The 26,786-nt window shown below is 39.9% G+C and overlaps 2 protein-coding genes across 2 annotated transcripts; one reads left to right on the plus strand and one right to left on the minus strand.

Annotated features, from left to right (window-relative positions):
* Positions 1-2,048: 2,048 nt before the first annotated feature.
* CMC2 (C-X9-C motif containing 2) lies at positions 2,049-16,159 on the minus strand. The gene is made up of 4 exons (XM_032701341.1): positions 16,049-16,159; positions 10,454-10,590; positions 6,268-6,339; positions 2,049-4,347 (listed from the first exon to the last, which is right to left on the minus strand). Exons 2-4 carry the CDS (start codon positions 10,532-10,534, stop codon positions 4,273-4,275), a joined length of 228 nt encoding a protein of 75 aa, XP_032557232.1. The 5' UTR covers positions 10,535-10,590; positions 16,049-16,159; the 3' UTR covers positions 2,049-4,272.
* A 99-nt stretch (positions 16,160-16,258) lies between these two features.
* Positions 16,259-24,533, plus strand: CENPN (centromere protein N). Its single transcript, XM_032701191.1, has 11 exons — positions 16,259-16,392; positions 16,973-17,162; positions 18,269-18,314; positions 18,990-19,046; positions 19,473-19,549; positions 21,073-21,249; positions 21,953-22,054; positions 22,617-22,674; positions 23,054-23,166; positions 23,776-23,899; positions 24,201-24,533. The coding sequence occupies exons 2-11, from the start codon at positions 16,992-16,994 to the stop codon at positions 24,314-24,316; spliced, it is 1,041 nt and encodes a 346-aa protein (XP_032557082.1). The 5' UTR covers positions 16,259-16,392; positions 16,973-16,991; the 3' UTR covers positions 24,317-24,533.
* Positions 24,534-26,786: the final 2,253 nt, after the last annotated feature.

The following is a 26,786-nucleotide window of genomic DNA, read 5'->3' on the forward strand; positions in this document are numbered from 1 at the left end:
GGAGCGCGGCCCCTTCGGCTCAGCGCAATCAAACCAGTCAAGCCCAGGCTGCTGGCAGGAAAGGTCAGGAATACTTTTCAGAGACAGATCTTCTAAAAATTAGACCGCTGATGTCATGCAAACAGAACACGTCCTCTGTACCCCGTGCTCTCAGCACCTCGGGGATGTCATGGCCATATCAGCGTTCCCATGGCTCAGGGACACGTATCCACATTCCTTACGGCACTTGACGCTTCTGCCAAAGTAAAACAAATCTCCAGGTTCTGGGTGGCTGATGGCTGCACTGGGGATGAGTTCTGTCAAGCCATCAGTAGCATCTTTCCAGATAATCAATGTCCCAAAAGATTTTTCTGCTCAGTTACCTTTTTGAAGTGTGGTTTCTAGGGGTCTACATAAAACCCCAATAAAAGTCTCACTGGTTAAAGCTCCATATCAAAGTTTCCAGCCCTTAAAATGTCACCAAATAGTTCAAAAGAGTAATTTTAAAGCGTAGTGGTTCACAAGAGCCATTTTTAGGCTAACTATATATTTTGTTCCCATTGATAAATTTTCTGCTACACATCAATTGAAAAAGGTTTTGGGGAACCCGATGTGAATTTAGTATTCACTTAAAAGTTTCTATTAGTAGACCTTCCTGTACAACGAGGCAGGTTCTGTTGATGAGCAGCACAGTTACCACTGAGCCTGTAAACTAAACAATCTAATGGGACCACTATTATTTGCTGATACTCCATTTTAGTCAATGCTAATAAAACTGAACGTGTAACTTAAGTTACAGCCGTAAAATGCATTATGTTCCCCAAGCAGAGAATTCACTTTGCTCAAGCACAAGAGTTAACAATTCATTTTTAGCTATCACATTCTGGTATTATAGTTTTCTTGTTGTTCATATCCTTTTAAGTATTCCACAGAAATGTGTTTTCAGTTATATCAGAAAGATTTTGTATTAGAAGTCAGGCATTCTTTTGAAGCTCGGGCAGTGCCAAATTAAGAAATGCGTGACTGTTGAATGTGGTGTAAAGCTTCAGCAAAGTGCTTAACACATCAGAAATATTCATTACAGTGATTCCCAGTTAGGGTAGGAATAACTAACTTCCCAGCTGCATATTTTAGAAATAGTTATTCACATTGGTCATTCCTGTGGAGTGTGCACCAAGACTACATCTCTTACAGGGTCTTTTTGAGTACACTCTGACACTCAAGAAGTTCTGCATGCCCAGAAAATTCACAATCAGCTCATCTCTGTGTTGGTGAGCGACTACCCGACTGTTTGAATAACCAGTGTGTCAGCTGGGAATCAGATGGGAAAAAGGAAGTGCCTACAACACTCCCAGGGTTACAGTTCTCACCCAAATTGTACAGCCAGCTCAACTGAATCAAGGCTTTACTGCAAAGTCTAGGAAGTACATAGTCTTTATCTGCACAAAGGACATAATTCCTCAAGGGTGTTACCAGCTGAAGAGGAGCAGGGAAAGAAAAATGGTACATTCATAATATATTAACACTCAAGTGTTGCAGCTCAACAGCAACACCAGATTCAAGTGCTGTTGTAGAAAGAACTTAACACCAGAGCAAGAACCAGCCCCGCTGCTCTGACACCATGTGCTGTTATTCAGCAAAATATCTTTCCTTCTACTAAAAAATAAATAAAAAGTAAAACTAAAAAGAAGGAATACAAGATGCCCTCATTTAGTTTTCCACCAAGAGAAAGTACACAAGCAATAGTGTTACCAGGTATTTCTGGTAAAGCTGGAAGGATTTGCCAGACAGTTATCACATCTTTGCTCTGTACTCCTGTCCACGTATCCTAGACTTTCATGGTGCTTCAGTGTGGAAAATCCTCACTGCTGTGGCCAGGTGTGGATCAGAGCTGCCATTTGCCCTTTTTGTTTCTCCCTTCTTCACTTTCCCATGTGAAATGTCCATGAGCTTCTCACACACAGCACAAAACAAAACCACACCAAATTTCTTGTTCTCTCTCAAACATGCTCTTTTCAGAAACAACAACAGGGGAAATACTCCTACAGACAAATGACATTACAATACAGTTCCTCCAAAGTCCTTATAGATAAAGTTTATTTCAGCCAAGGCATCCCCTCTCACCACTCAGCTCACTTTAGAAAACAAGAAAAAAACACATTTACCATTTCACCTTTTCCCCTTTCTCTGTCAGAGAAAGCATAAGTATTATTGCACCAGTGTTTCTCTGCTTCAAGATCAAATTAGCAACATAAACTCTCTCAAACAAAAGGAACAAAACCCACAGCAATCAATGGGCACTCTCATCTCACACTACTAGTGGGCAATTAGCAAAGAGAAACAGAAGGATGAACAAGATCACACTTTCACTAAGTAAACAAAGCTTATCTGTAAAATAGAATTATTGCTAAATGTAGTTCAAAGTATCAATAGAAATTGTGTGTTCCATTTGGTCTTTCATTCACTAAGCACATTGATCTCTGAAAGCATGATTCTGACTAATGAGCTGTGTTAAGTGGCTCTTGGATTTTTGTTTTGTTGCTGTGTGAAAGATCGGGGCTCACAGAAGCTGATGAAAGAAACAAAAGCTTCAGTGCTTCTGCTCTCAGATGTCAGCCTCTCAACCTAATCTCTGGAACAATTCTCAGTTTATTTATTTACTTAAAGACTACAAATCCTATTTAAGAGCTTGCCTGAAGTAGGTTGCATCATCTCAAAGGGAAGAAGAATCAGGGATGCAGAGTTCCCAAATGGGGGGGGGGTCTCTATAAAATACTCTTTAAAAATACTCTTAAAAATATCAATAGAGGCTGCAGCACTTCCAGCCATTCACATCTTAAATCAAACAGTGCATCATTTACTTGTTCTAAGAAAGCAAAAAGCACATGAAGTTGCAGAAACAATTGCTTCAGCTTTTCTTGGAACTTTCACTGAAAACAGTTGTGGTTATGTTTTACCAATTTAACTGGGTCCATCCAGGTATTGAGAAATAAATACAATAATTCACAATTCAAAAGAGATCACAAAATACAGTTTTCTTCCAAAACTAGGGGTATGTACCACTTTCAAGACTATCAACAATGGTTCTTACAACAAACCATACAGCTCGCTGCAGAATAGGCACCCTTTTTTCAAAAGGTTTCAAGACACTTTGTATATTTGGCTGAATAAAATTAATTTTTTTTAAAACAGTCTTTTGTTGCTTGGCAGAACAGAGGCATTATTTAAAAGTAAGGTGAATGCAGCAGACACACAGAGAAGCAGCAGCTCCATCACAGGACAAGTCAGTGAATGTTTGTGAAATCTGAATTCAGTGACTCGTTGAAGACTCTCTGCAGTCTGATGGCAAATAAACAGCTTAAGAGGCAACTTGAGAACACAATATGAGTTTTCTTGCCCACCTGAAAGGCAAATTACACTTCCTTTCACTCCAGTGTCGGCTTTTCTTCAACTGCCACAGTCACAACTTCACCTTTGTACCGGGGAATATGGAAGAGCTGTTTAGCTTGTATTTCTGGCAGTGCTCCTCTTCAAAAAAATCACTCAGCACACATTGATTGCGCTCAACAAAAATCAAGGGGAAGCTTTGTAAATCCCTGGAAATGTTCCACTCGGAGTCTCCGAAGCCATTTGCTCTGGGAATGATGAACAAATTGTCTTACAACAGCCCACACTGTACACACGGTTGGCAGGGAGGGTTTTTAATCTCCTCAGCTGAAGACAGTAGTTGCATCCGTTTAGCTCCAATAAAAATACTAGAACTCCAATTATTCCTTGATAGGAAATTTCCAATTTCAAGCCACATCTGTTTAAAATTTCTTTTTCCTGATCCGTTCGAGAACTGTTATCACAACGCTACAAAGAGCGACCGAAAAAGTCATTCGGTGTTTTGCAACGAAAAACAGACAAACAAAAAAACCCCCACAAAACCCAAGAAACGAGGGAGAAACTCCTAAACACGAGGAATGAAATGCAATTCAGCACAAATTGAAGAACACAGCAGCCTTGAATACACAGCACTCCACACACACCAATTCCTCATTAACAGTCATAAAACTATGCCAGAACAAAGACTTGCCACAATAGTTTTCTTTTAGAGGTCAAAAATTAAGTTGTGTGCGTTCTATTATATTTATTTATTTCCACACTGGTTGCCTCGCTGGGAATGAGTGTGTAGCAGGTGCATTTATGTTTTTAACCCTTTCCCAAAGCACTGGTGATGGAACAGAAGTATTCTGTCAACTTGCAAGTGAATGTCCCCATGGAGCTGCAGCTGCCCAGCCCCAGTCCAGCTCACTGCTCTGGGCTCCTGTGAGCATTAATGACCCTCTGTCGTTTCACCCGGTTCATGGCCCTGTTTTCTTCATACTGCAAGACAGAGAAGGAAATTAATAGATCAGCTGCCATCATTAGACAGACATGTCAAATATAAAAGCGTAGAGAGAGTTTATTACCCAGGAACAGAAACAATATATGCAAATGATGCATTAGACATACAGCTCTTGTTAATATCTACGTATAGGTTCGTTTTTACTTTGAAATTTACATTTACTCCATTAAAATACACGTTTCCAAGTTTGAGGTTATTAAGCTAAAGAGTATCAGAACTTTAATAAAGAAGATTCAGTTAATCTTAAGAAGGAACTTAATTATACAGCAATTTTACATCTGACACTTCACACGTGGACTGGGCAAAAAGTTGCCCTGGTGCTACTTTAGAGCACAGGTCAGGCTCTTTTAAAATACTGATTAATGTGTGTCTGCCTTCTGAAGCATGGATTTGTCATCACAGACTTGGCCTACTTTTGATCCTGGACATCAATTAAACGCACAGATAAAGAGTATACCAAGATGAAAGGAACAAAGGCAAATTTGGGTTGAATGAGGGTAGGGCATTTGGGGTTTTTTTTAATGGTTTAAACAAGAAGCACAACAGAGACAGGGCTCCAGGATTGCACTTAAAATGTAAAATGGAATTAAGAAAGCTTTCACAGTTTAGATATATGTGTAAGACCACCATGCTTTCAAGTCTGCCCCTGCACTAGCAGAAGCTTGAAGAGCCTTTCTTTCATTGCAGCCAAAAAGGAAACATTTTCATGGCTACAAGAAATGAAAAATTAAAAATCAATGCACGACTTGATATATATTTCATGAGAAGCAAATTATCCTTGTCCTTAAGTTAGAGCATATATTTGTTCAATTTTTTAATAACCAGTATCATGACTAAAACCCAAGAAACCCACAAATGCCCAATTCTCTATATAATGTAATAAACTACTAAGGAAATTGATTTTGGAAAGGATTTGCAGTTTTTCATCCATTATACTGATTGGTCCATAACTGAGATAATGACCTGAAACATTACTTAACATTTACAGAATGCTTAACTTTTTCCCATGCCAATATTTAATTTTTCAATAACTCACCCATGATTTTATGTAGAATGAGAACAATGGATCTTTAAAAGCTACATTTACAAAGCTACATTCAATACTTGTGAACAGCCTTTCAGGGGCTTCCTAGTAATGGCATATCAATGTAGCCACATTTTAAGAAGGCAGACAAATATACTCATCAAGAACCCCTTTAATGTAAAGGTTTCAATGGAAGAAAAATAAGATTGATAAGATTACACGGAAAGAAACTTTTTACAATTGCGAAATTTATGCCAAAATCAGAAAGTGTAATTTCAAGTTAAGAGGTGTGTGAAAAGTTCATTTCTGCATTCTGTCATGCAGGCCTGACAACCATGAATGTAAAGATCAGTTGACACTCTTCTGAAAACCTGCCCATTAAATCCACTTGAACTCCTGGAATCTTCATTCCTTCATATCTGCAGACGTAGTACAGCAGTATTTTCATCCAGGGTCTAACTCAGCAACTCATTAAGTATTTTCAGTCAGTACAAGTGACTTCAGTTGTAAATGTTACTCACACAGAAGTGACCATTACTGCTTCATATCCTACTTTGTGCAAATACCACTACTAAAAAAAAAAAATTCAGAAAAAGCTCAGAAGCAATCTGTGAAGTGGCAGTTCCTGTCTGCAGCATTTGTTTTGGTAAAACATGTGTTTGCCTATTTTTGCGTATCAAAAAATACACCACTCCATTTGCTAAAGCCAGATTTTTTTACTTGACAAATTTATCAAAAGAAGTTTAAATTTGGTCTCAAATGCCCACACCAGAACGTGGTTGCTTTTATTCATTTGTGCTACTTCGTAGAAAGCAGCTCTAGTTCTGCCCTGTTTTGTACTAAACATTAAACTCACTGTATATTTGTTTCTTACCTCTTTTCTTAAGCACTTCCTCATCTCACGGTCAATGTCGTTGCAATGGCCAAAAAATTTCAAGATGTTGTGCTGATGAGTTAGGAAGGAAAACAAAATGACAGTTCAAAGGTTTCTTTCTCTGAAGCTCCAAATTTCTTGCATTTTTCAACATATCCTGGTCTTCTTTTCCTTTCCTTTTTTTGTGAAAAGTGATGCTTGGTAACTTTTTCCCCAAGAAATTCAGAGCTAATCCTGACCCTCACTTGAGCCACCCCCACCCTGGTGAAGGTTGAAGGTACTCCCCATTTTGTACAACCAGACTAAACAAGGGCACCTAAGCTCAAGTTATTAAGTCTAAATGTAAAACATACATTTTATGGATCTAGAAGTCAGTCTTACAACTCTCACTCACATTGCCTTGAATAATGGACAAAAATAAATATTCTGAACTCCAGGTTGTGATAAAAAAAGCAATGTCCTCCCTGCTTTAGTTTTTATTATTTTTTCATGACTAGGGAGTCAAAGGACTCCCTGCTCCATCATCCCAACCACATGAGGAATGTGGTGTTGTTCCAGAAATTGCAGGCATTGGGCTTAATTGACTGAAACATTAGAATCAGTATAAAAAATGGGGGATTAAATTTCTCCAGATCACGAGGTTAATAAATAAGATGCAATTACCACCTTTATGACACAGCTCAACTCTGGGCCTTGCACATATTTAAGTGTTCCTTAGTTTCTGAAAAACTGCAGGCTTTGTCCTCCTGGGCATTCCCAGCTATCCTGATGATAGCCACCATAAAAATCTGTCCTCCTATGAAGGATTTCCTGAAGCAGTTCCATATTATCAGCCATCAAATCACTCCCAGAATGCCTGCTTCTAGGACTGCTCTCTCAGAGGGATGCTTCCTGCCATGCCACAGAATTTCACGATGGAATTTGGCAGCAGAGCAGCCAAGTGATTCAGAAGATCTGAAAGAGTGGAGGTTTCAGTAGATATTTGCAGCTACACAATCAGTGGAGACAACTCAGCCAATCTTGTACACAAGTAATGAATTTAAAAAAAGATTCAGGAAGAACAAAACAGATGAGAATGAAATCACTTTTGTATTTCAGGGGAGACCTCCCTGCATTTCCACAGCTGAGGAGCAGCTGGTGCATTTATACAGGGGATACAGGAACACTGGTAAGGATTTAAACAGGGGCCAAGATCTCAGCCAATAGAACATGACTGGAAGCAGGAGTGGGTTAATAAAGATTATGACAAACACTTAACTATAGCAGTGCTATAATTAGCTTGTTTACACCTCTCTGCTTTATAAAGGGCATCAGGTGACTGAAGCAGTTGAGTGAAATAAATGGTCACTTCACTGCACACTGATCTGGCTTTCACAACATTTTCATTTCAGCTAATACAGATTTAATTTTGTATTCTGCTCCCACACCTGCATGTTAAATCTCAAGGTGAATGCTCACATTTCAAGCCAACTCCACTCTGACTATGCAGCAGTTTCATTTATGTTTATTTAACCAGATTCCTAAGATGTCACTTCTTGGCTCAGATTATGAGGGGGAAAAAAAAGAATCAGTTTCTCAAAAATAGTTATTACACCTATTACAGTGATACAATTGCAAGACAATATGCATTTCTTTCAGCTCCCACCTATAAAAATTAAGTCTATTTAAAGCACATACTTGGCAACAGAGTGGAGTTATTAAAAAATCAAAATAGTCACATCAAATAGGAATCCCATTAACCTCTCCTCACTAGATGCAAAACCTGATACACAGGGCAGGTTCTAGATTAGGAATAAAGTAAATCAAATTGACTGTTTTGAAAATACACATACAGGATACCCAATTAAAAAAATAACACTTTTCATCCCTCAGGAATAGTAATTTAAACTGTAGATGAAGGTTCCTAGGACATGTTGGCATTGTAAGGAAACAGAAGTAGTCACCAATAACTCATTAAGATCACTGAGTTCAGATCTCAGTGACTTCAATTTAAAAAGAATATTCCAGTACATTCCCCTTGAATTTCAGATGAAAAAGTATTGCTTCCTTTCAAGTGAGTGTGAAAGGAGCCATCCTCACCCTTCCTGTTCTGAGACTGCCAGCACAAATATCCTCTCACAGCTGAGCACGAGACTGACAAAAGTAATTCCTCTTCATGTAAAGACCCACTTCAAACAAAACCAAGAGAATACAATCCTGTGCATGGTTGTTATTGCTGCTCCTGGCCCCTTCATAAGCCAAACTGGCAATAGATTCCTTGCAAACACTTGCTGCCAAGGAATTCAAGTGCACCTATTAGTTCTGTTCTCAAGGCAGGCTAATAAGCTACATTATACAGCTCATGACACTTGTGTCTTGACATGCACTTAAAGCAAAAAAACCCCAACCCCAAACAACAAAACAGTCAACCATTACTTTTCAAGTAGTAAATCAATGTTGCTGCTCTCCTAGTCAAGGCACAGAAAGCCCAACTAAGTAGGTACCAAAAAGCAGGACAAATGTGAATGTATTTTCTTTCCTGGTTGGATTTTTCACAATCATGAAAAAATAATTACAACATTTTAATTTTATATACTGCCTATTATTTATATTATTTACTGCCTCCTCTTAACTGATGATCATTTTATTTGGCAATCTTTTTGATCCTATAGTAGTTAATGTACAAGAAGAGTCTTCTCACTGAATTCCAGCTACTGAACACTTTTACTACACTACAACATTAATGTTGTTACCTAAAAAAAAAAAAAAAATCAACTAAAAAAGGAAAGAAAGTCTCTACAATCTCTCAAATTACTGAAAGCATTTTTAGGCAAATCAAAATTTTTTAATTAAAAAAAAAAAAAAGCATAACTCCTACATTTAATACAACTTTTAGCCTTAAAGCTCAGAGATGTTCTGTACAGGAGCACTGGAAGTACCACCTGTGAGATGGAATCAACAGATTCCAGCATGTCCATGGTTCAAGATTCTGCACTACAAGTGCCAACAAAAACAAATTAAATGCTGACAAAGGAAACCACCACAGCACACTCACTGCAGGTGAATTTTAGTTGCTCTGCTCCCTTCATTGTTGTAATTTAGGAATCATAAAGTGCGGTGCTGGAAAAGCTTTTTAATATGTTACTTTAGCTACTTTAAAATCTTGCAACAATGTTGTTACGCCTCTTTCATGTAAAAGATCCGTCACATTTTGTGTATTATCAGCCTTGTTTTTCATTCTGTAATGACTTTTGAAAAGAAAAAATTACAGTTCTGCTCAAAACAGTAAAGCTAACATATGTATTGTCTTAGAATATATGGATAACTGCATTAGAAAAAATTATTAACATTGTATCTGAACATAGAGGTGAAAATATTTTAGATTGTGTGGGAATCACTTTTCACATTCATAGTCAACACTTAAATATAGTTTTGTCTCAGTAGCAACTATGAAATTTAACTTTTGCATGCACTAATACAACAAAGTATCTGTCCAGAACATCCATTTAGAGTATACTGGGAAAATAACTAACACCACTGCAACAATGCTGCAGAAAGCTTTCATTGCTGGGGACGAGTTTTCTACATCTACAGATTTACTACAGAGCAGAGCTTAAAAGAAGAGTCTTTTAAACCAGTGAGATGAAGATTCCATCACCTTGAAGCAATGAAGAGCCTTGAAGACAATTGAGCATTTCCAATCCTTGGGTAGGTGCCTCTGAAGAAGATGGAAGTCAAACAGTAATTCCCAATTAGCTCTCCAGGCACTGAATGTCAGGCACGTTGGGATCCCCATCAACACATCTGCTTACAACAGACTGAACCATCTGCCCCAGGGACAGCTGGAATATGGAAATGCCACGACCACACAAAAAGAGGGCATTTGAAGTTGCTTTTGTTATTGTTTTTCTGAGGGGCACACAGTACTAAAAGGTGCAGAAGTTATTTCAGCCCTTAAAATAGGTCCCTATGCATCAAGCTGGAGCACAGGAAATTTCAAGGTATGTTGTATTTCCTAAAGAAATCACTGGCAAGATTTTACACACAGTCATCAGATACCAGCTCAGTGAAAACACACCAGCTACATTTCATGGCTGCTCTGCCTAGGGAAGGGTTTGCTCTTTGTGATCGTGTAATATTCTCACTAATTTATCTGACACTCATTTCCCCAACCCACCCACTCTCTTCTCTGCTCAGCACTCCTTACCTCCTTGTGACACTTCTTGAGCAGACTGATAATTAGGTTACACTCTTCAGTGTGCAGATGAGGAGACAGGTCTGGATGCATCTTTAGTTAGGGATGATTTCAGTAGCACAAGGACAAGAATCCCAGAAAATTTCCACCTGCCAACATTAAAATGTGAAAGTATAACCAGAAAGCTCGATTTAACACATATTATCAGCAGTATCTTAACAAAATATATTTTAGATCAAAATGCAGCTTAATATGTACAATTTATATTACAGGGTTAAAGTTATTAAACCCAGCACATGTCTGATCTTCTACACAGCCCAAATTTTAAAAGTTTAGAAGTTTATAATCTTGGCTATCATGGACACAAGCACACTGGTGGGATTTTCATTTTCAGGGACTCTCTAGCAGCATGAATCTTTCCTGAATTGCAGATTATCTTTTCACCTTCCTACTTCAGTTTTCTGCTTTCTCACTTTAACAAAGTGAAGTGTATGGGATTTTCTCTCTACCTTCTACAAACTTGAAGTAGAACAGGAAGCACAATGCAATGTCATTACAGCACTCTGAGAACTGGCACCTTTTTTAGTTATCTACAGGCTTTTTAATAAGTCCTAACCAAACACTGGTGATGCTTTAAAAACCAAAACTTCATCAAAAGAGTAATGATTCTTTTTTTTAATTATGCACAATTGGAATGTCCCTTCTTGCAACTCCATGTTGTTGCCTCTTGCTCTTTCACTTCTCCTTTGAAAAGCAACTGGATTTGGCTTCTACATGAATCCCTCAGCTGGTGGAAGGAAACCTCTAGGTTGCCCTCAAGTCTCTCTGGAACACCAAAGCAGCCTCGCTCCTTGAACCTCATCCCATCCATCAGCTGCTCCACACTCCTGATCCTCTTAGTTTCCTCTTTGCTGGATTTGGGATTTATCATCTCTCTTAGACTGCAGGACCAGAGAGAACACAGTATTTCAGACATGGCCTCAACACTGCCAAGGAGAGGGGAATAATAACTTCCCTTGATGTGCCAGTGATGCTTCTACCCCAGCCCAGGGAGCCACCGGCCTTGGCTGCTGCAAGGCTGCTCTGCTAAATCAGGTTTTACCTTCACATCAGCCAGGACCCCCAGGTCCTTTCCTGCAGGATTCAGTGGGGCAGGAGCAAATTTCATTCTAGAAACAAAATTTTATATTGCCTCCCACTGAGGAAAAAAAAAAAATCCCCAGAAGTAATGTTAAAGTTCTTTTGTTGAAGAGGATGAAAGTGTCACATGGTAGCAGCTGAAATAAAGTGACATCTTTCCTGTGGAAAATCACTGCACCAGGAAGGGGAGGAGGAAAGTCCAGTTCATACCAGGACAAATGGGCAAAATTCTACTTGTATGGTCTATACTGCCACTGAATTAAAGAGATGCCTGTTTGTTTGTTTGTTTACTTATTATTTTGTCATTCCCTCTTCTCCCAAGGAGATCACCTTTGCAGCTGCAATCCATCAGGCAGACACCACTACAGCTTGTATTAAACAGCCATCACTGTCTTAAAGCTCCAGCTGAACAGACCAGACAAATGCAAGTAGCCAGTGGTCAGATTTTACAATTGCAAAATGCCCACATTCAGCTGCAGTGCTGGCAGCAATAACCCACACTGCTATTTTTAGGATGCTCAAGGAATACATTCAGCTTGAAGAGGTACATACACTAAGATACCCAGTACTTCCCATCATGTGCTCAGCTAACAAGAGTTAGCTAACAAGAGTTAGATTCCCACAAGCAAACTAAATTTTAAAATTCCAAACATTTAAAAGCCTCTTGAGAACCACGAGAATATGTTCCACATAATGTTGTGAACACGTGTAGTGATTTCTTCCAAAAATCTTCCCCCATACTATCTGGAAGTCTAATATTACACCACACTTACTCTTAGCACAGAAGTTGCTGGAGATTGTACAAGTTGCTTAAGCATTCTATCTGACAAATTAACAAATGAACCTTTGGAAATATGACAGCAGGAGCACGACTGGAACAGCAAAGTGATTAAGAACCCCGCTGTGTTATTGCCACCAGCTTTTGATTGCATGCCACACAAAGTCAATATGTTTTAAATTTATCAGTGGAGGTTTTTGATAGCACTGGAGTTAGTGCTCCCTTGGGAGGGTGACCTGCTCAGTGGCTGTGCTTCACTGTAACACGTGTGAACCCAGATGATTATTAAACCTCTTCATCATTCAGCCTCCGGCTGCGCTTCCTGAAAGTGCCACCCGAGGGGGCTGTCCGGGAGGGACAAAGCAGGAGCAGCGTCCCGGTGAAACAGGGAATATGGACATCAGCACAGGCCAGGAAGGCAAACGGAGCACTTCAAGGAAAGACTCGTTATTTCTAAACTAAGGTGAACAATCACTGCCATCGTTTACAAAACTCTTCTCAGATCATGGGTGAAAGCCATCCCTGTCACAAACATGGTGAGGTGTCCACTTCAGCAATTAAAACCTTCTAACAACTCAAAAGCATTTTCCAATGGCACCTCAAGTAGGACGGATGCTACAAATCAAAGGTCCCAACTGTCACACCAGTTCACAGATCAGCATTCCCGAAATTTTCAAATAACATTCAATATCAGAATCTTTCGAGTTCCATCAGCAGACATGGCACTCAGTTCATGGAGGCTACGATGGAATAAAGTAACAAAACATCTTATGGTGCTCATGGAAGCTTTCCCTGGAGCCTTTAAGGACTTGTAAAGTTATGACAGAGCAGTGTCATCAGTGCTCAATACTGAACTGATGTTTAGGAATGTCACATTAGGAATCAACACATAAATTATCAAGAAGTGATACTCACCCCTAATCCAAAAGTTGATCTATACACACATTCAATACGTTAAATGTTTAATATTAATGTGCAAAAGGAACCTGCACATATTACAAAGTTCAATTAAAACCACAAAGGCCAAGCAAGTGGGCAGAAACCAAAGGCTGTCCCAAAGGAGCAGGCAAAGAACTCTGGAGGCATTTCATTCACACTCCTGTTGGACACCAAAATTTAGGATCAAGTGCTTGTTTCTCTCCATGGGCCAGTTTCTCCTCCTGACCTCCTCTAGGCAAAGAGCAGCAAAATGACCTGGCCACACGTTGAAAGAAGGGATTTGGTACATTCCTGCTTCTTCCCAAAATGAATTATGAGGTCGGCATGTCAGGAATCCACAGAAGTTCCTTGCTTTTCTTGGAATCTCCCATAAATGTGAACTAACCAGTTCCCTGATGCAGAAGGAAAACTAAATTAGGTTGCCTTAGTGTTGCTGATCAGCCTAATGCTTAATATTTCCATGCTTGAGGGATCACCATGAAAAAAAAGATTTAAATCTAGGCAATTATTTCCATATGATGCTTTTTCCATATTTCACTTAAACATGTCTTCTAAGACTACTTTTTAAACCAAGTTTTGGTTATTTCATTTTAAAAGAACACAACAATCATTTTTTTCAACTTTCTAATGTCAATGTTAAAAAAAAAAAACCAAACCAACAACATGAATTCACATATTGCCCAGAAAAATGACTTAAGGCAAAACACAAATCCTTGTTTACCAACCCCGATGATGCAAAATTGCACCTGAGCACCTCCCCTGCTGATCATTAAGCTCCTTAACCAGAAACGCAGAACTTTGCTTTCCACAAAACACAAACATTTGCTGCAAACACTCAAATAACACCCACCAGGCGGCAGCAGAACCGAGCAAAGCTGAACACGGACTTGCAGCAGGGAAGGGTGAACAAACCTGTAATTCCTCTACAGAGCCGTTCTCCACGTTTAACATTTACTTTTGCACTTCATGTCACTGTCTAACTTGAGTAAGACCAAACATTCGGGGTCTTAAATGCTCAGTTATATAGTATTGTTCTGTTTGGCATTGGAAAAAAATACTTACAATCCAAACAACTCTGTTTACTCAAATCATTTGCGTTTTCTGTGAGATCGAACAAAGTTTTAGCATAAAAAAAGGATTCAGCTCCACACCCAACGGTATCATTCACGTCACTTCAGCAGAACTTCTGCATTCCCACTGTTACCTTTTATACACAAAGTATTTTTGGTGACAAGTTTCCAATACTTGGATCAGTCATCCTCAGTGAAATGAGAAATCACAGTTGGTGCACACGATCTCAAAACACAAGGGAACTCTTGAATAAACCATTTTTAGCCAAGTCTTACAAAAATTAGTCATAACCTCTTGAATTTCAGTCTCTAAAACTATGCACTAGTTTTCCAGCATTATTTCTCCCATTCTGGTAAGTAATTTAGAAATGTATCTATCAAGACTCGTAAATAGCAAGGAAATACAAAAGGGGCCAATTATATTTACTTTAAATATTTTTAATTATGTAGAACACATTTACTTTCCCTGAACCTAAAACCCAGTATTTTTTAAAAACTCTGATAAATGAGGTTCATGCCACTTTCTGCCAACATTTCAACATCCCTGACAGCAGCAGAATGAGCTCACCTGCTACTTTTAGTAATAAATATCTGATAGAACTACATCATACCTGATTTCACATCTAGTAAAGCAATAAGGTGTTAGTCCTAATGAATAAAGCAGGTTGAACACCAACTTGAACATCAACTAACTTCTACAGTTTTATTTCTAATACAAAGGACTGAGTAAAGCACAAGAAGGCATTTTCATTTCCTGGCAATTATTTAAGGTTGTATTCACACAACAAACATCAGCATAGTTACAGGACAATTAGTGGAATATTTTTATTACGACATACAGCCAGTACCACTGCACAATATAACACTGTATCAAAGATGAATGAAGCTGTGTCTTCCTATTCCTGCTATGCCTATGAAGGCAATAAGCAGTCAAGAATGACAAGACCCAGCCAGCATAAAAGTAAAGCATTATTCAGGGGGAAGTGTCCCTGTCCATGGCAGGGGTTGGAACGAGATGATCTCTAAGGTCCCTTCCATCGCAAACCATTCTATGATTCTAGAAGGACGAGGTGCTGTCACCCAGTTCCCGTTTTGCCAGCTGGTCTTGTACTTTGGCTGCATCCACCAGACCAGGCTTCATTTCATCTCTGTTTCACGAATTTCCCAAAGATCACTATAACCCTAGTGCTGCCAGTAGAATCTCCTAGCTTACTGTAAAACTGCTAGGGGAAAAAAAGGGAGCGAGAGGATCACACTTCCCTGCTGGAAAACACAGGCTCTGACCCCTCGAACAGCCAGACCCCCTGACGAAAGGTAGAAAGTAAGTACACACTGTCCGAGTGACACGGCTGTGCCAAGGGGTGGGTGCGAGGGGCCGGGGTACCCGCTCTGTTACCAGGGTAAGGCGGGGGGTCCCCCCGAACCTGCGCTGTCCGCAGCTCCTCACTGCTCCCGGGAGGCCTTCACAGAGCGGCGGGACACACACGGACACACGGACACACGGACAGCAGCTGACGGCAGCCACAGCGGCGAGACCTCAGAGCTGCCCTCCCAGAGCTCTCCCTGCGCCCCGCGGGAAGACGCGCGGCGAGCGGAGGGTCCCAGAACTCGGACTCCCAAGGTCAGGCAGTGGGGAGTGAAGAACGTGACAGCGGGAGGAAGGAGGGTTTCCCTACACACCTTCTTTTCCCTCAGGGTTCCCTGAGGCCCGGCCCGAGGCCGCCCCTCACTCACTGGCCGCGGCGCGGGGCGGGCGCGGTGTCTCAGGCGGCCCCGGCCGGAAGCCGCCTCAGCCGGGAGAGCGCGCGCAGCGCCGGGGCGGGCGGCGCTGTGATTGGGCGGCCGGGGCCCGGCGCGGGGTCTGATTGGCCGGTTCGAAAGGCCCGGACCGGCGGGGCGGGAGCGCTGAGGGGCGGCCGCGTTGGGTCGCTCGGTTCCGCTGCTCCGCTCGCCCCGGGACTCTGCGCGCCCGTGCCCGCTGTCTGAGAGCACTTATCGGACCGGACAGGCAGGAACGACCCTGGGTGAGACCCAACGCCCCCTCCCTCGACTCGCACCAGGCCTCGGGCAGGGAGGGGAACTTCTGAGGGCGGGAGTGAGGGCACTTGGTTTGCTCAGAGGGGGGAACTCATCGCGGTTTGCAGCTTCCTCGTGAGGGGCAGAGGAGGGGCAGGCACTGATCTCTGCCCTGTGGGGACCAGTGACAGACCCGAGGGAATGGCTGGAGCTGTGTCAGGAGAAGTTTAGGTTGGATATAAGGAAAGGTTCTTCCCCCAGAGGGTGGTCGGGCACTGAACAGGCTCCCCAGGGCAGTGGGCGCAGCACCAACCCTGACAGAGCTCGAGGAGAGTTTGGACAACGCTCTCGGGCACTTGGTACGAGTTGGACTCGATGAGCTTTGTGGGTCCTTTCCAGCTCAGAATATTCTATGCTTCAGTGTTTCTATGAAAGTTATTGCAGAAGGGTTTTAACTCGCTGTTGTTGTCTAAGTCTCTGGTAGTGCCACGTTTAGGACTGACACCAACGTGTTGCCAGTCGTGCCGAGCTGCAGCTTTGAGCACCTTCAAAGGGAACGAATCCCCTGAGCCTGCCTTGACCTTCCAGCTTTCCAGGTGGCTCCATCATGGATGAAACTGTGGCTGAGTATATCCGCAGAACTGTGCTAAAAATCCCTCGGGATGAAATCAAGATGATGCTGCAGAAATGGGACTTTCTCTCTGAGGCACAGCTGCAGACTGTCAACTTCCATCAGATAAAGGATAACATTTCTCAAGAAGTTGTTCAACTCTGTGAGGTAAATCCTCTCCTTTGGGGGCTGTCAGTGACAGACAGGATGCATATTGAAGCACCATTGAAAAAAAATTAATCTTTGGCCCTTAACCAGCATCAAATGGCAGTTTGTAGTCTGTAAAATGCAAACCTGACCTGGTAATATCATCAGTTTTGTCTGGTTTATAGGAGTGTAGAACTGCCCCATACTAAGTATGAAAATACATGTTTTGAGCTCTAAATTACACAAGTTAGATAAAAGCTCAGTATGTTGCATCTTTAAAAAATGGGTGTGTTTCTAAGTTGTAAAATAAAGGCTCATTGCACAGGCCTGATTTAAATCTATTTTGTATGGGTAATGACAGCAATATATCTTTTATATCTTTTAGACTTTTCAGATTTGTTTGAAAAATTTCCTTGGCTAGAATTACTTCCATTCCGTGTACTATAAGCAAAAAAAAAAATTTTCTGATCTAACTCCGATTTTGGTGCACCAAGAATCTTTATATATACCAGGAGTCTTTATATATAATATCATAACTGAGATACAGTTATTACTGATATCTCTTGAATTCTATAGCTTTTTGTATCCTTCCCTTTGAATTTCATCCTCAAAGGTTAATTACCTGGAGTGTAGATCAAACTAAAGGAAAGAAGCTATTAAGTTATTCTCCTGAGAAAGCAAATGTCATATTTTAAATAGCATTTGTTTCTGAAACATTTGTATCTGTAACAAGTTGTGTTGTGATGTTTCTTAAAAATCTTTTAATGTTGTAAAGGTTAAATAAGGAGAAACTAAGTATGTTAAAATTCAGTGAAATACTAGTCAGTGTTGCATTATGTCACAAATGCCCATTAATTATCTTTTTAATTGCTTGTACATCATACCATGTTCTTGCTGCTTCTGCAGAGGAACACTTTAACCTTGCTGAAACAGTTTTCATTATTGATTTCTCAAAACTCTGTTGTGTGCACCCTGGGACCAGGTGTGGTGTCTTTGAGGAGAGTGTACGTGCTGGGGGCTCCAGTGCAATGGAATTTAAACTGCCAATACTGAAATTTTTCATGTGCTAAGCAGTGTGACTGAGCATTCTGGACCTGCAGTTCACCATGCACTGTTGTTCTTTCTAGGAAAATTCTGCAGACATAAAGCAAGCAGCTGTTCTAGACATAATTTGTAAGTAAAAAATTAATTAAAATAGCTTTTTTTTTTTTTTTAGTAACTTGATAATGCCCTTAATTAATGCACTTGGTGTGAGCAGATCACATTTTAGATGAATCTTATTGGAGGTGACACTGTTTAAAAAAAGCTCAAAATCAACAAAAGGATTTTTGCTATTTCTGAGGTCTCAATGGATGTAAACTGTTGTAACCCACATCCAGCACACAGTTACAAATACAGGTTTGTCTCTAAGTGTGCACCAAACCCTAAAGCCAGTAATTCCATGCCCCAACAGGAAATGACAAAGGCAAAACTATCAGCAAATACTCCAGTATTAATTCACAGCTTGATTATATAACAATAGTTTAAATCTCAAGGTTTCTTTTAACAGTCTACACATCTTACATTTGGTCACTTTAGGTGAAACCCTTCCTTAAACATTGACCCTCAAAGAAGCCCTTTGTTGGCTGCTCACTGAGTTACAAAAGAACTTCCCATCTCTTTCAATAAAAAAACTGTTTTAATGTTTGCTGTGAATGGTAATTTAAGAATGCTGAATAAATTATATTCCATTATCAGAAGTAATCTTTTTTAAAGTAACCTGCCTGTAAGAGTATTGTAAAATTCTTTGTTCCTCCAATTACTTGTTGACAATACATTATGTTATTGAGCAATTCCTATCTTTCTTAGACAACCACATCTACCAAAACAAAAGAATGTGGAGTGTTTACCAGATGAGAAAAACAGGTAAAATCTCTTTCCTTGCTTCCTTTCCTTCCTTCCCACAGTTCTCAGCAACTTAGTGCTGTGCTGCCTCATATCCTACATTTTAAATATAAATATAGTCTCGTATGGATTTCTTCTGTAGAGAGATTTTGAACATTTTACTGCAGTCTAGTATGGATTTTTCAATGGAGATACCTTTAATGTTTTTAGAATACTTTCTGTTAACTTCTCAAGCAATTATTAGAAATTAGTGACTACTAATTAAATATTAACCTTTTCTCTATATAGCAATAATGAAGGTCAGACTTAACCCACATTTGGTATAAGGTTATGCAACTTCAGCTTTTTCTGCTTAATTTTCTTTCAGCAAAACTAAAAGCATCTCTGAGCTAGTTCTTCTACAGACAATTCTTACTTCTGGGTTGACTTTTTTCCTCATGTTAACAGGAGAAGAAGTGGAATATTTTGACTTAACAGATTTCAAAAAGAAATTTAAAAGGAGACTTCGGTCAGCCTTGAAAAACGTAAGAATAAATCCATTCTGAGTTTTGTTACACAGCTCTGGTGTCACCAGGTTGTTTTCATAACCTTTCCTCACAGTTTGTGTCAAAAATTAAGTGGAATTATCCATTTGGGAATGGTAGGAACTGCATGTGAAATAGGGAAAATGTATTGCATGTCTGTTCTAGCAACTTCACAATTATGCTGGAGGGAAATAAAATGTGAGTTTGTCTTAAAGTGGGACTGACTTCAAGGAAAGCAGCATGGTGGTGTCTTCTTAGCAAATCTTTGCTGTATTTGAGTGCACACCTTGCCTCAGTAAGTTGATATTTCTTTGCCTGTTACTCAGTAACAGCACACAGTAAAAATCTTATCAAACAGCATAGAGGGAGTTTGAAGTAGCCATTAAGCAGGACAAAAGAGTTCAGTTATAATTTAGATTAGTAACAACATTGTATTCATTTCCTTTTAGCTGTGGTTTTGAAATGGCATTTTGTGATGGCTGTGAGAACTTGGCTCTGGAATTTCTGTACAAAATGACTGAAAAAACACTGTTAACAGCAAGAATCAGTTTCTAGACTGCAGAAATGAACATGCTAAGGACAAAATTGGAAGGGAATACTCTCATTTCACTTTTTTACTGAGCAACTTCTTCCTTTAGTTCACAGGTTTCATTTAGGCAAGGTAATAGAAAATGCCTCTGGCTAATTCCCTGTGACACTCCCTGACACCCGGTGCATTCCCACCGACAACAAACACAAATCAGGCTCACAGCCAGTCATCTGCAGTTCACCTCACTCTCTCATAAGAAAAGCTTGCAATATTTTTGTTTTTAAAAAAGAAAGTTTCTCAAAACCCTTGAGAAGTATTGCTGGCCCAGCAATTTCAACAGTTGATGCCCTAGTTGTGCCTCAGTCAAAAAGCGAGTTGTTGTTTGGTTTGTTTGTTTTTAAAGGAAGTTTTTCCACTCCAAAGTCACCCAGATTGAGTCAAGGTAAAATGAAGTAAACAAGGAGCATATCTACGAGAATAGGAAAGGGAATCTTCAGACTTCTGACTGTGTATTCTTGAGCAGTGATAAATATTATATTGGGGTCTAAAATCACAAGTTGACCAAAAGTTTAGTTTCTCCGAAAATGGACATATTGGAATTATTGCCACTAACCCTCCATCTAAACAGACATCTTTGTGTGTTGTTATTTTCCCAAAGGAGAAATCAAGGTTTTTGTAATAATTTGTAATAATTATTACAAATGTTATTTGTAATAATCAAGGTTTTTGTAATTTTCTTGTAACAAGAAAATGTATATTGGCAGGAGGAAAAGTACTATTAGAGTTCCAAAGGTGATTCTTCTTTTTATCCCAGTTTGTGAGGTTATTGTTTTTCAGTGGAAATTTGATTCCAATCCAGCCCTGACCACACTTAGTGGGTTTTGTTTCTTATTCAAGCAGAGGTATACTAAATGATGGTTGGGGTTGAGAGAGAAGAAAATCTTTATGGCCACCGAAACGTGATGGTAAATCAAAGCTTTTCTTTTTCTCTCAGGTCACCATCACCTTCAGGGAATATGAGGATAATGCCATCTGGATTAGGGTTGCCTGGGGAACCCCCTACAGACAACCCAACCAGTACAAGCCCAGCTATGTCGTGTACCATTCCCAGACTCCCTACGTCTTCATTTCGGCCTCGGTGCTCAAGAGCAACTTGCCTCTGCTGTGCCAGGTACACAAGAAAGCTGCTCAGACCCTGACTTCACCACAGCCATGGACAGCTAGGATTGTGTTAGCTTCCAAGAGGATGGGTACAGATTCCTCACTTAACATAATTTACTAAATTACTTTTTTTTTTTCTTCCTCGTGATAAAAATGGGGCAAAAGCCAAATCTTTGGATTGGTGCATCGTGAATAAATTCAGTTCACTGGGATTTTAACTGATCCTGAATTGTTCTAATTCCTTAGCACAGTGTAAGGCAGTATTTGATTAAATTGTCTGATAGAAGTTGAAGAATATTACATCAACAGGGTTAAGCTGAAGAACTAAACACATTAGCTCATCAGGGAACACTCTTCATTAGTTTTAAAACATCTTTTCTGTTAACTTGTGATCAGTGTTGGTAGTCTTTTATTTCCTCTATTTAGCAAACTTCTGCAGTAGTAATTTAAATATTTTATTGTTCTGTTTGTTTATTTTTCATCTGATAAGGCTATGGGGTTTATCTTGTTCATCCTGCGAATGCTTTTAAATATTAACCTGAGCTTAATAACAGTCTATGCAACATTTTTGCAGATATGAGAATCCTGCTGGTTAAAGGGCAGTTGCTTGAAACAAAAACATCACAATGTCTAGAAATACTATATTTTTGACATGTTATAAGCACAGTGGTGATTAAGAATGATGTTAAAACAATTTCAATTTTTATTTAAAGGCCCTGATTGTTGCTTCCAATTACCATGAGATCCGTGAAATGGAGCTTCGAAGTCATTCTTTAGACTCCCTTAAAGATATTGTGTTTAAGAGATATAGCCAGGTGAGCCACTTCACAAGTAAATCCTAAGATAAGTCTTGCTTTTTGTTTCAGGCCTAGTTCTCACCCCTTAGAAGGGGGGAAAATTCACCTTTTCCAAGAGACCATCAAGTTAAAATAATATTGAACTACTGAGGTGGACAGCCTTTCTTGAAGGTAAAATTACAATGGGGATGTGATCACTTGGTATCCCACCTGCTCTTCATTATTTTTTATTCCTGATGGCTAAACTCAGGCTAAAAATTATATGAGCAATTCAGTTCTAGGATTTTTTGGCACCATTTCCTAGGCTTCTGAGAGCCATAAGTTGAAGGCTGTTAAAATGGATACTTAGTCTGCTTGTCCATGTAAAACTTTTAAATAGGGAACTGTTAACAAATATCATAGGACAGGCATTTTTTTTCTTCAAAATTAGATTGGCTTTCTGACTTTTAGTACTGGTCAAAAATTGGAAGAATACTCACTTTGAGAATGAGAAGTAAAAAGAAATCTCTGAAGTTCTTTTCAGCTACAGCTTCTAAAAGTGGAAGTGAACTAAAATATTTTTTTTTCTCTCTCCGTTTAGAACTTCCAAACTTATTGTCCAAAACCTGTACAAGGAAGGACTGTAGAACCAGAAAGTGGTATGTATATTTGAAATGTCATTCCTGCTGGCTTGGGAAATGAGATTCATAGCAGGAAGTTTACAGATGTTACATTCCCACTACATTATCCATTCCTTGTTCCATAATACTGGCTGCACTGGGAGGGGTCAGTATTTCCCCTTGGCTGGCACTGAACACAGGAAACCAAAACCACTCAGTGCCCAGTACCTCACATTAGCTTGTGTTTTTCTCTTGGTAAGCACTGAAAATGTTAAGTGATAGAAACAACCACCTTAACAAACAACTGAATTTGTTAAAATTATTATTTTCAAATTTTCCCTGGAATAATCTGATCAGTATTGCAGCAGCTGCCAAAGTTGTCTTTCTGTTTTCTCTTCCCTACTCTTTTGCCCTGCAGTGGATTTGAGGATAATTCATGAAAACAAAAGTGAGAAAGAAAGAATCCAGAGACTGAACCAGGAAGCTTTTGGTAATGGTCCCCAACCAATACTCCAATTTGCACAATATAAGGTAATAAAAGCAACCAATTTGGGGGGGTTTTTTTATAATTTTCATGTAGCAGTAGTTAAGCTAAATTTCAAAGTGAAGAAATACTATGTTTTTTCAAACTTTAAGAAGGACATTTTAACATAAATTAGTTAAAAGTCTCTCTAAGAAACAGAGATTTGCATTGAGATTTGGTCAGTCTTAGGTCACGTTTCAGCCTCATGAACTCAGCATTTTGACTTGTTTTTGTAATAAATATAGACTTGGACCAGCAGTGTGTTGGAGCAGGAGCAGTGAGGGTTATTTGAAGCACATGCAAAGCTAATTCTCTGTATAACACCATAATTAACTTGAGTGATGCACAGGTTTTAGCTGATGATCAGGCATATTGACAATTTTAAGAGATACTTAATGTTTTACAGTATTACTGAACAAGCTGCCTCTTCCTCTCAGCAGAAAACTGCCACGTGGTGGCACCCTCTGATTTTATTACAACATTGCTCCAGCTGCAATCACCTTCATTGCAAATGAGAAACAGCCTTATTGCAGATCACATTTAAATGTTTAAATAATACCATATAAAGGAAATGTACTCATTGCTTATACTCCCTGGTTAAATTTTGTGTTTAACAGCTTGAGACAATGTTTAAAAGTAGTCCTGAAATGGATGTTTTGGATAAAAAAGAACCGTTCAGATGTCTGGTCAAGTTTTCTAGTCCACATCTTTTAGAATCACTGAAATCCTTGGCACCAGCAGGTAAGTGTTCCAACTCCATAAAATGGAGGGGAAATCCTGTTTAAAATTTTTTTAAATTTAAATATCTTGCATAAGGGAGAAACCTCATAATTTGTTTAGAAACAGATAGGAGTGTAGTAGAATAAAAATGTTACCACTTTAAAAACTCATATCTAACTGCATAACAGTTTGTTCTTAAAATTACTGGTTTGTATATGGGCACTCAAGCTGTGGGTTTAGTTTTGTGGTTTAGTTTTATAACACTTGTGAAAGGTAGATAATGGTTGAGTACAGCTGTAATTATTTGTGTCTCTCTCTCCAGGTATGGCTGATGCACCACTTTCACCACTCCTTACATGTATAACACAGAAAGCTAGGAATTATTTTAGAATAAGAGAGAAAAAAGGTTTATTTCCAGACAGTTTTGTAAGCCCTTAAACTGGTTCATAGAGAAAAATGTAATTTGTTTTTTACTGCTATTAATCTAAATCATCATAAACTTTAAAACAGACTTAAGGAAAACAATTTATTCGTCAGTAACACCTTAAATTTTTTTCCAACTTATGGCTTCTTTGAATTATTCTCCCCACAGTTGTCTTTAACAGAAATCAGCCCTTTCCTTGACTAATAAAAAAAGTCAATTGCAAAGTTTAAACAGAGATCGTGGTTATTCTAAATTTAAATGTAATGACTGCTCTTTAACTGTATTTTTAACAGTATTTGTGAAGTTAAAGCTCAAGGAAGCTGCAGTGACAGAGCTGTAGCTGCTCAGTTTGCTGTCAGAGCTGCAGGTGACTCTGAGATTGTTGGTGACCCTTCTTATTGTGGCTCCAGTTCAGAATGTCCCATTCAGATGGGTGGCACTCCCTGTCTGCAGCTCAGGCAAGTTTTTATCTAAATAGGTGAAGTTTGTATTCCAAGACCATTACAGGGCACGGGGAAGAAGGGACTCTTGGAATATAGATTCCAGTAAGAAGCTTCCATCCAGCTTCAGGGGATTTTAACTCAGTTTCAAAGACCTTCTCACCAAGGGCAACAGCAAATAACAAATACTTCAGAAGGAAAAATCTGTCTTTGGTATTAATGTCTTATGAAACTTTATCTTGGAGGAGTACAATGAAACAGGCAATATTTTCTTTAGACTATTTCAATTAATATTTGATCCTTCTGAAATCCTTGCAAGTTGCCTCTTTTCTGTGCTTGGGGACAAAGACTGCAGGATCAAGATGGCAACAGTCACTAATGCAAACAGCTTTGGAGCTGGTAAATGGGAATGTATAGATAGTTGCTGCATTGGTTTTTTGAGATGGATTTCATCCCAAGATTCAGTTCTTGGGTACAAGTGTTTCTCTTTAATTCTGTTACCTGGACAGTTTTGTGTGTACTTCGTGTAATGTGGAATTTCCACGTGTAATGTGGAATTTCCAATTCACTTTGGATACCTCAGTGCTCAGAGGCAGCCTTATTTTGAGAGGCTGTATGGGCATGTTTTTGTTTTCAAACTGTAAATAAACGTGTAAATTAAGTGTTCTCATAAAAGTTTGTTTGGCCTGACTTAGAAATACGACATAATATACTGATGTTTGGTTTGTTTTTTTCTCTATAACTCACACTTTAAAAGAGGTTAGTTTAGGACTATCTGCTAGTGATATGGCTTTTAGGAATTCCACCTGATTTAAATCTTAGTTTGACAAAGTCCTTCATGTTAGGATTCTGAAAGAATTCCAGGTTTTGTGTGATGGACATTGAGTTGGCTCTTAGACATGTCTCATTCACCCTCACAGAGCCTTCCAGGATTCAGGTCCATTAAGATTCCAGTGTGCATTTCACTCTCTGCTACTTGTTCTTCCTAATGCTCTCTCCCAAATAACTTAAATGTCTGAGATGACAATGATTTACCATAAAGGTAAAGTTCCCAAATGCTCTAAAACACTGTGAGTGCCTGGCCTACTGCCTGTGCTTGCCTCTTGTTTCTGGGAAAGGCAGGCTCCATCCCCTTTTTAACAACCAAAACACTGGTATCTCTGATTTTCAGAGATATGTTTCATCTCTAACTTCCTGTAAGCAGGGATATTACAGGAACTGTGCAGCACTTCCAGGCAAGCAGGTGTGTATTTATTAATTTGTCAGAAAACACATCTGCAACTCCTGGGTTCCTTCTTGCTGAGCAGGTGTCCCCATGGAGAAGGTAAGGCAAAGGGGGAATGTGGAGACCAAACTTGTCTTCCTCACTCCAGCTGGTCTCTTCCAGTAAGTTGGAAGTTTGGGGCTGGACTAGATGACCTCTGTTCTGTGATGATCCCAAGCAGCAGAACCACATGGAGCTGTGGGGACAGGGACTGTGGGAGGGACACACAGCCTGGGAGCTCCATGTGTGGCATAACCCTTCCCCAGTAAATGGTGCACATATTCTCCTTTAACTTGACAAATTATAGAGGAAAAGCACAGTGTTGTGTCATTGCTTCCAACATCAGTGAATCACAGAATACTCTGAGCGGGAGGGGACCCACAAAGATCAAAGTCCAACTCCTGGCCCTGCACAGGACATCCCCAAGAATCCCACCATGTGCCTCAGAGCATTGTCCAAGCTCTCCTTGAGCTCTGTCAGCCTTGGTGCTGTGCCCACTGCCCTGGGGAGCCTGTTCCGTGCCCGACCACCCTCTGGGGGAAGAACTTTTTTCTAATACCCACCTAAACCTCCCGTGACACAACTCCCGGCCCTTCCCTCGGATCCTATCGCCAGAGAGGAGATCGGTGCCTGCCCCTCCCCTTCCCGGTGCAACCCAACACCCGCAGCCCCTCCGTGGTGCAGCGGGGAGGCCCCAGCCGGGTGTGCTGAGGGGCTGTGCCGTTCCGCGGGCCGGCACGCGCGGTTTTCCACGTGTCTCCCTGTTTTCCGAGTGTCTCC

The sequence above is a fragment of the Chiroxiphia lanceolata genome, chromosome 13 (assembly GCF_009829145.1).
Source record: "Chiroxiphia lanceolata isolate bChiLan1 chromosome 13, bChiLan1.pri, whole genome shotgun sequence".
Taxonomy (NCBI): Eukaryota; Metazoa; Chordata; class Aves; order Passeriformes; family Pipridae; genus Chiroxiphia; species Chiroxiphia lanceolata.

What these genes read in the sequence shown, in the direction of transcription:
- CMC2 (XM_032701341.1), bottom strand. Translation starts at nt 10,534, where the DNA reads ATGCATCCAGACCTGTCTCCTCATCTGCACACTGAAGAGTGTAACCTA. An exon ending in TCAAGAAGTGTCACAAGGAG is followed by an intron (nt 6,340 to 10,453) that starts GTAAGGAGTGCT and finishes CTAACTCATCAG; the next exon opens with CACAACATCTTGAAATTTTT. An exon ending in GGAAGTGCTTAAGAAAAGAG is followed by an intron (nt 4,348 to 6,267) that starts GTAAGAAACAAA and finishes TCTGTCTTGCAG; the next exon opens with TATGAAGAAAACAGGGCCAT.
- CENPN (XM_032701191.1), top strand. Translation starts at nt 16,992, where the DNA reads ATGGATGAAACTGTGGCTGAGTATATCCGCAGAACTGTGCTAAAAATC. An exon ending in TTACCAGATGAGAAAAACAG is followed by an intron (nt 19,047 to 19,472) that starts GTAAAATCTCTT and finishes TCATGTTAACAG; the next exon opens with GAGAAGAAGTGGAATATTTT. An exon ending in TTCGGTCAGCCTTGAAAAAC is followed by an intron (nt 19,550 to 21,072) that starts GTAAGAATAAAT and finishes TTTTTCTCTCAG; the next exon opens with GTCACCATCACCTTCAGGGA.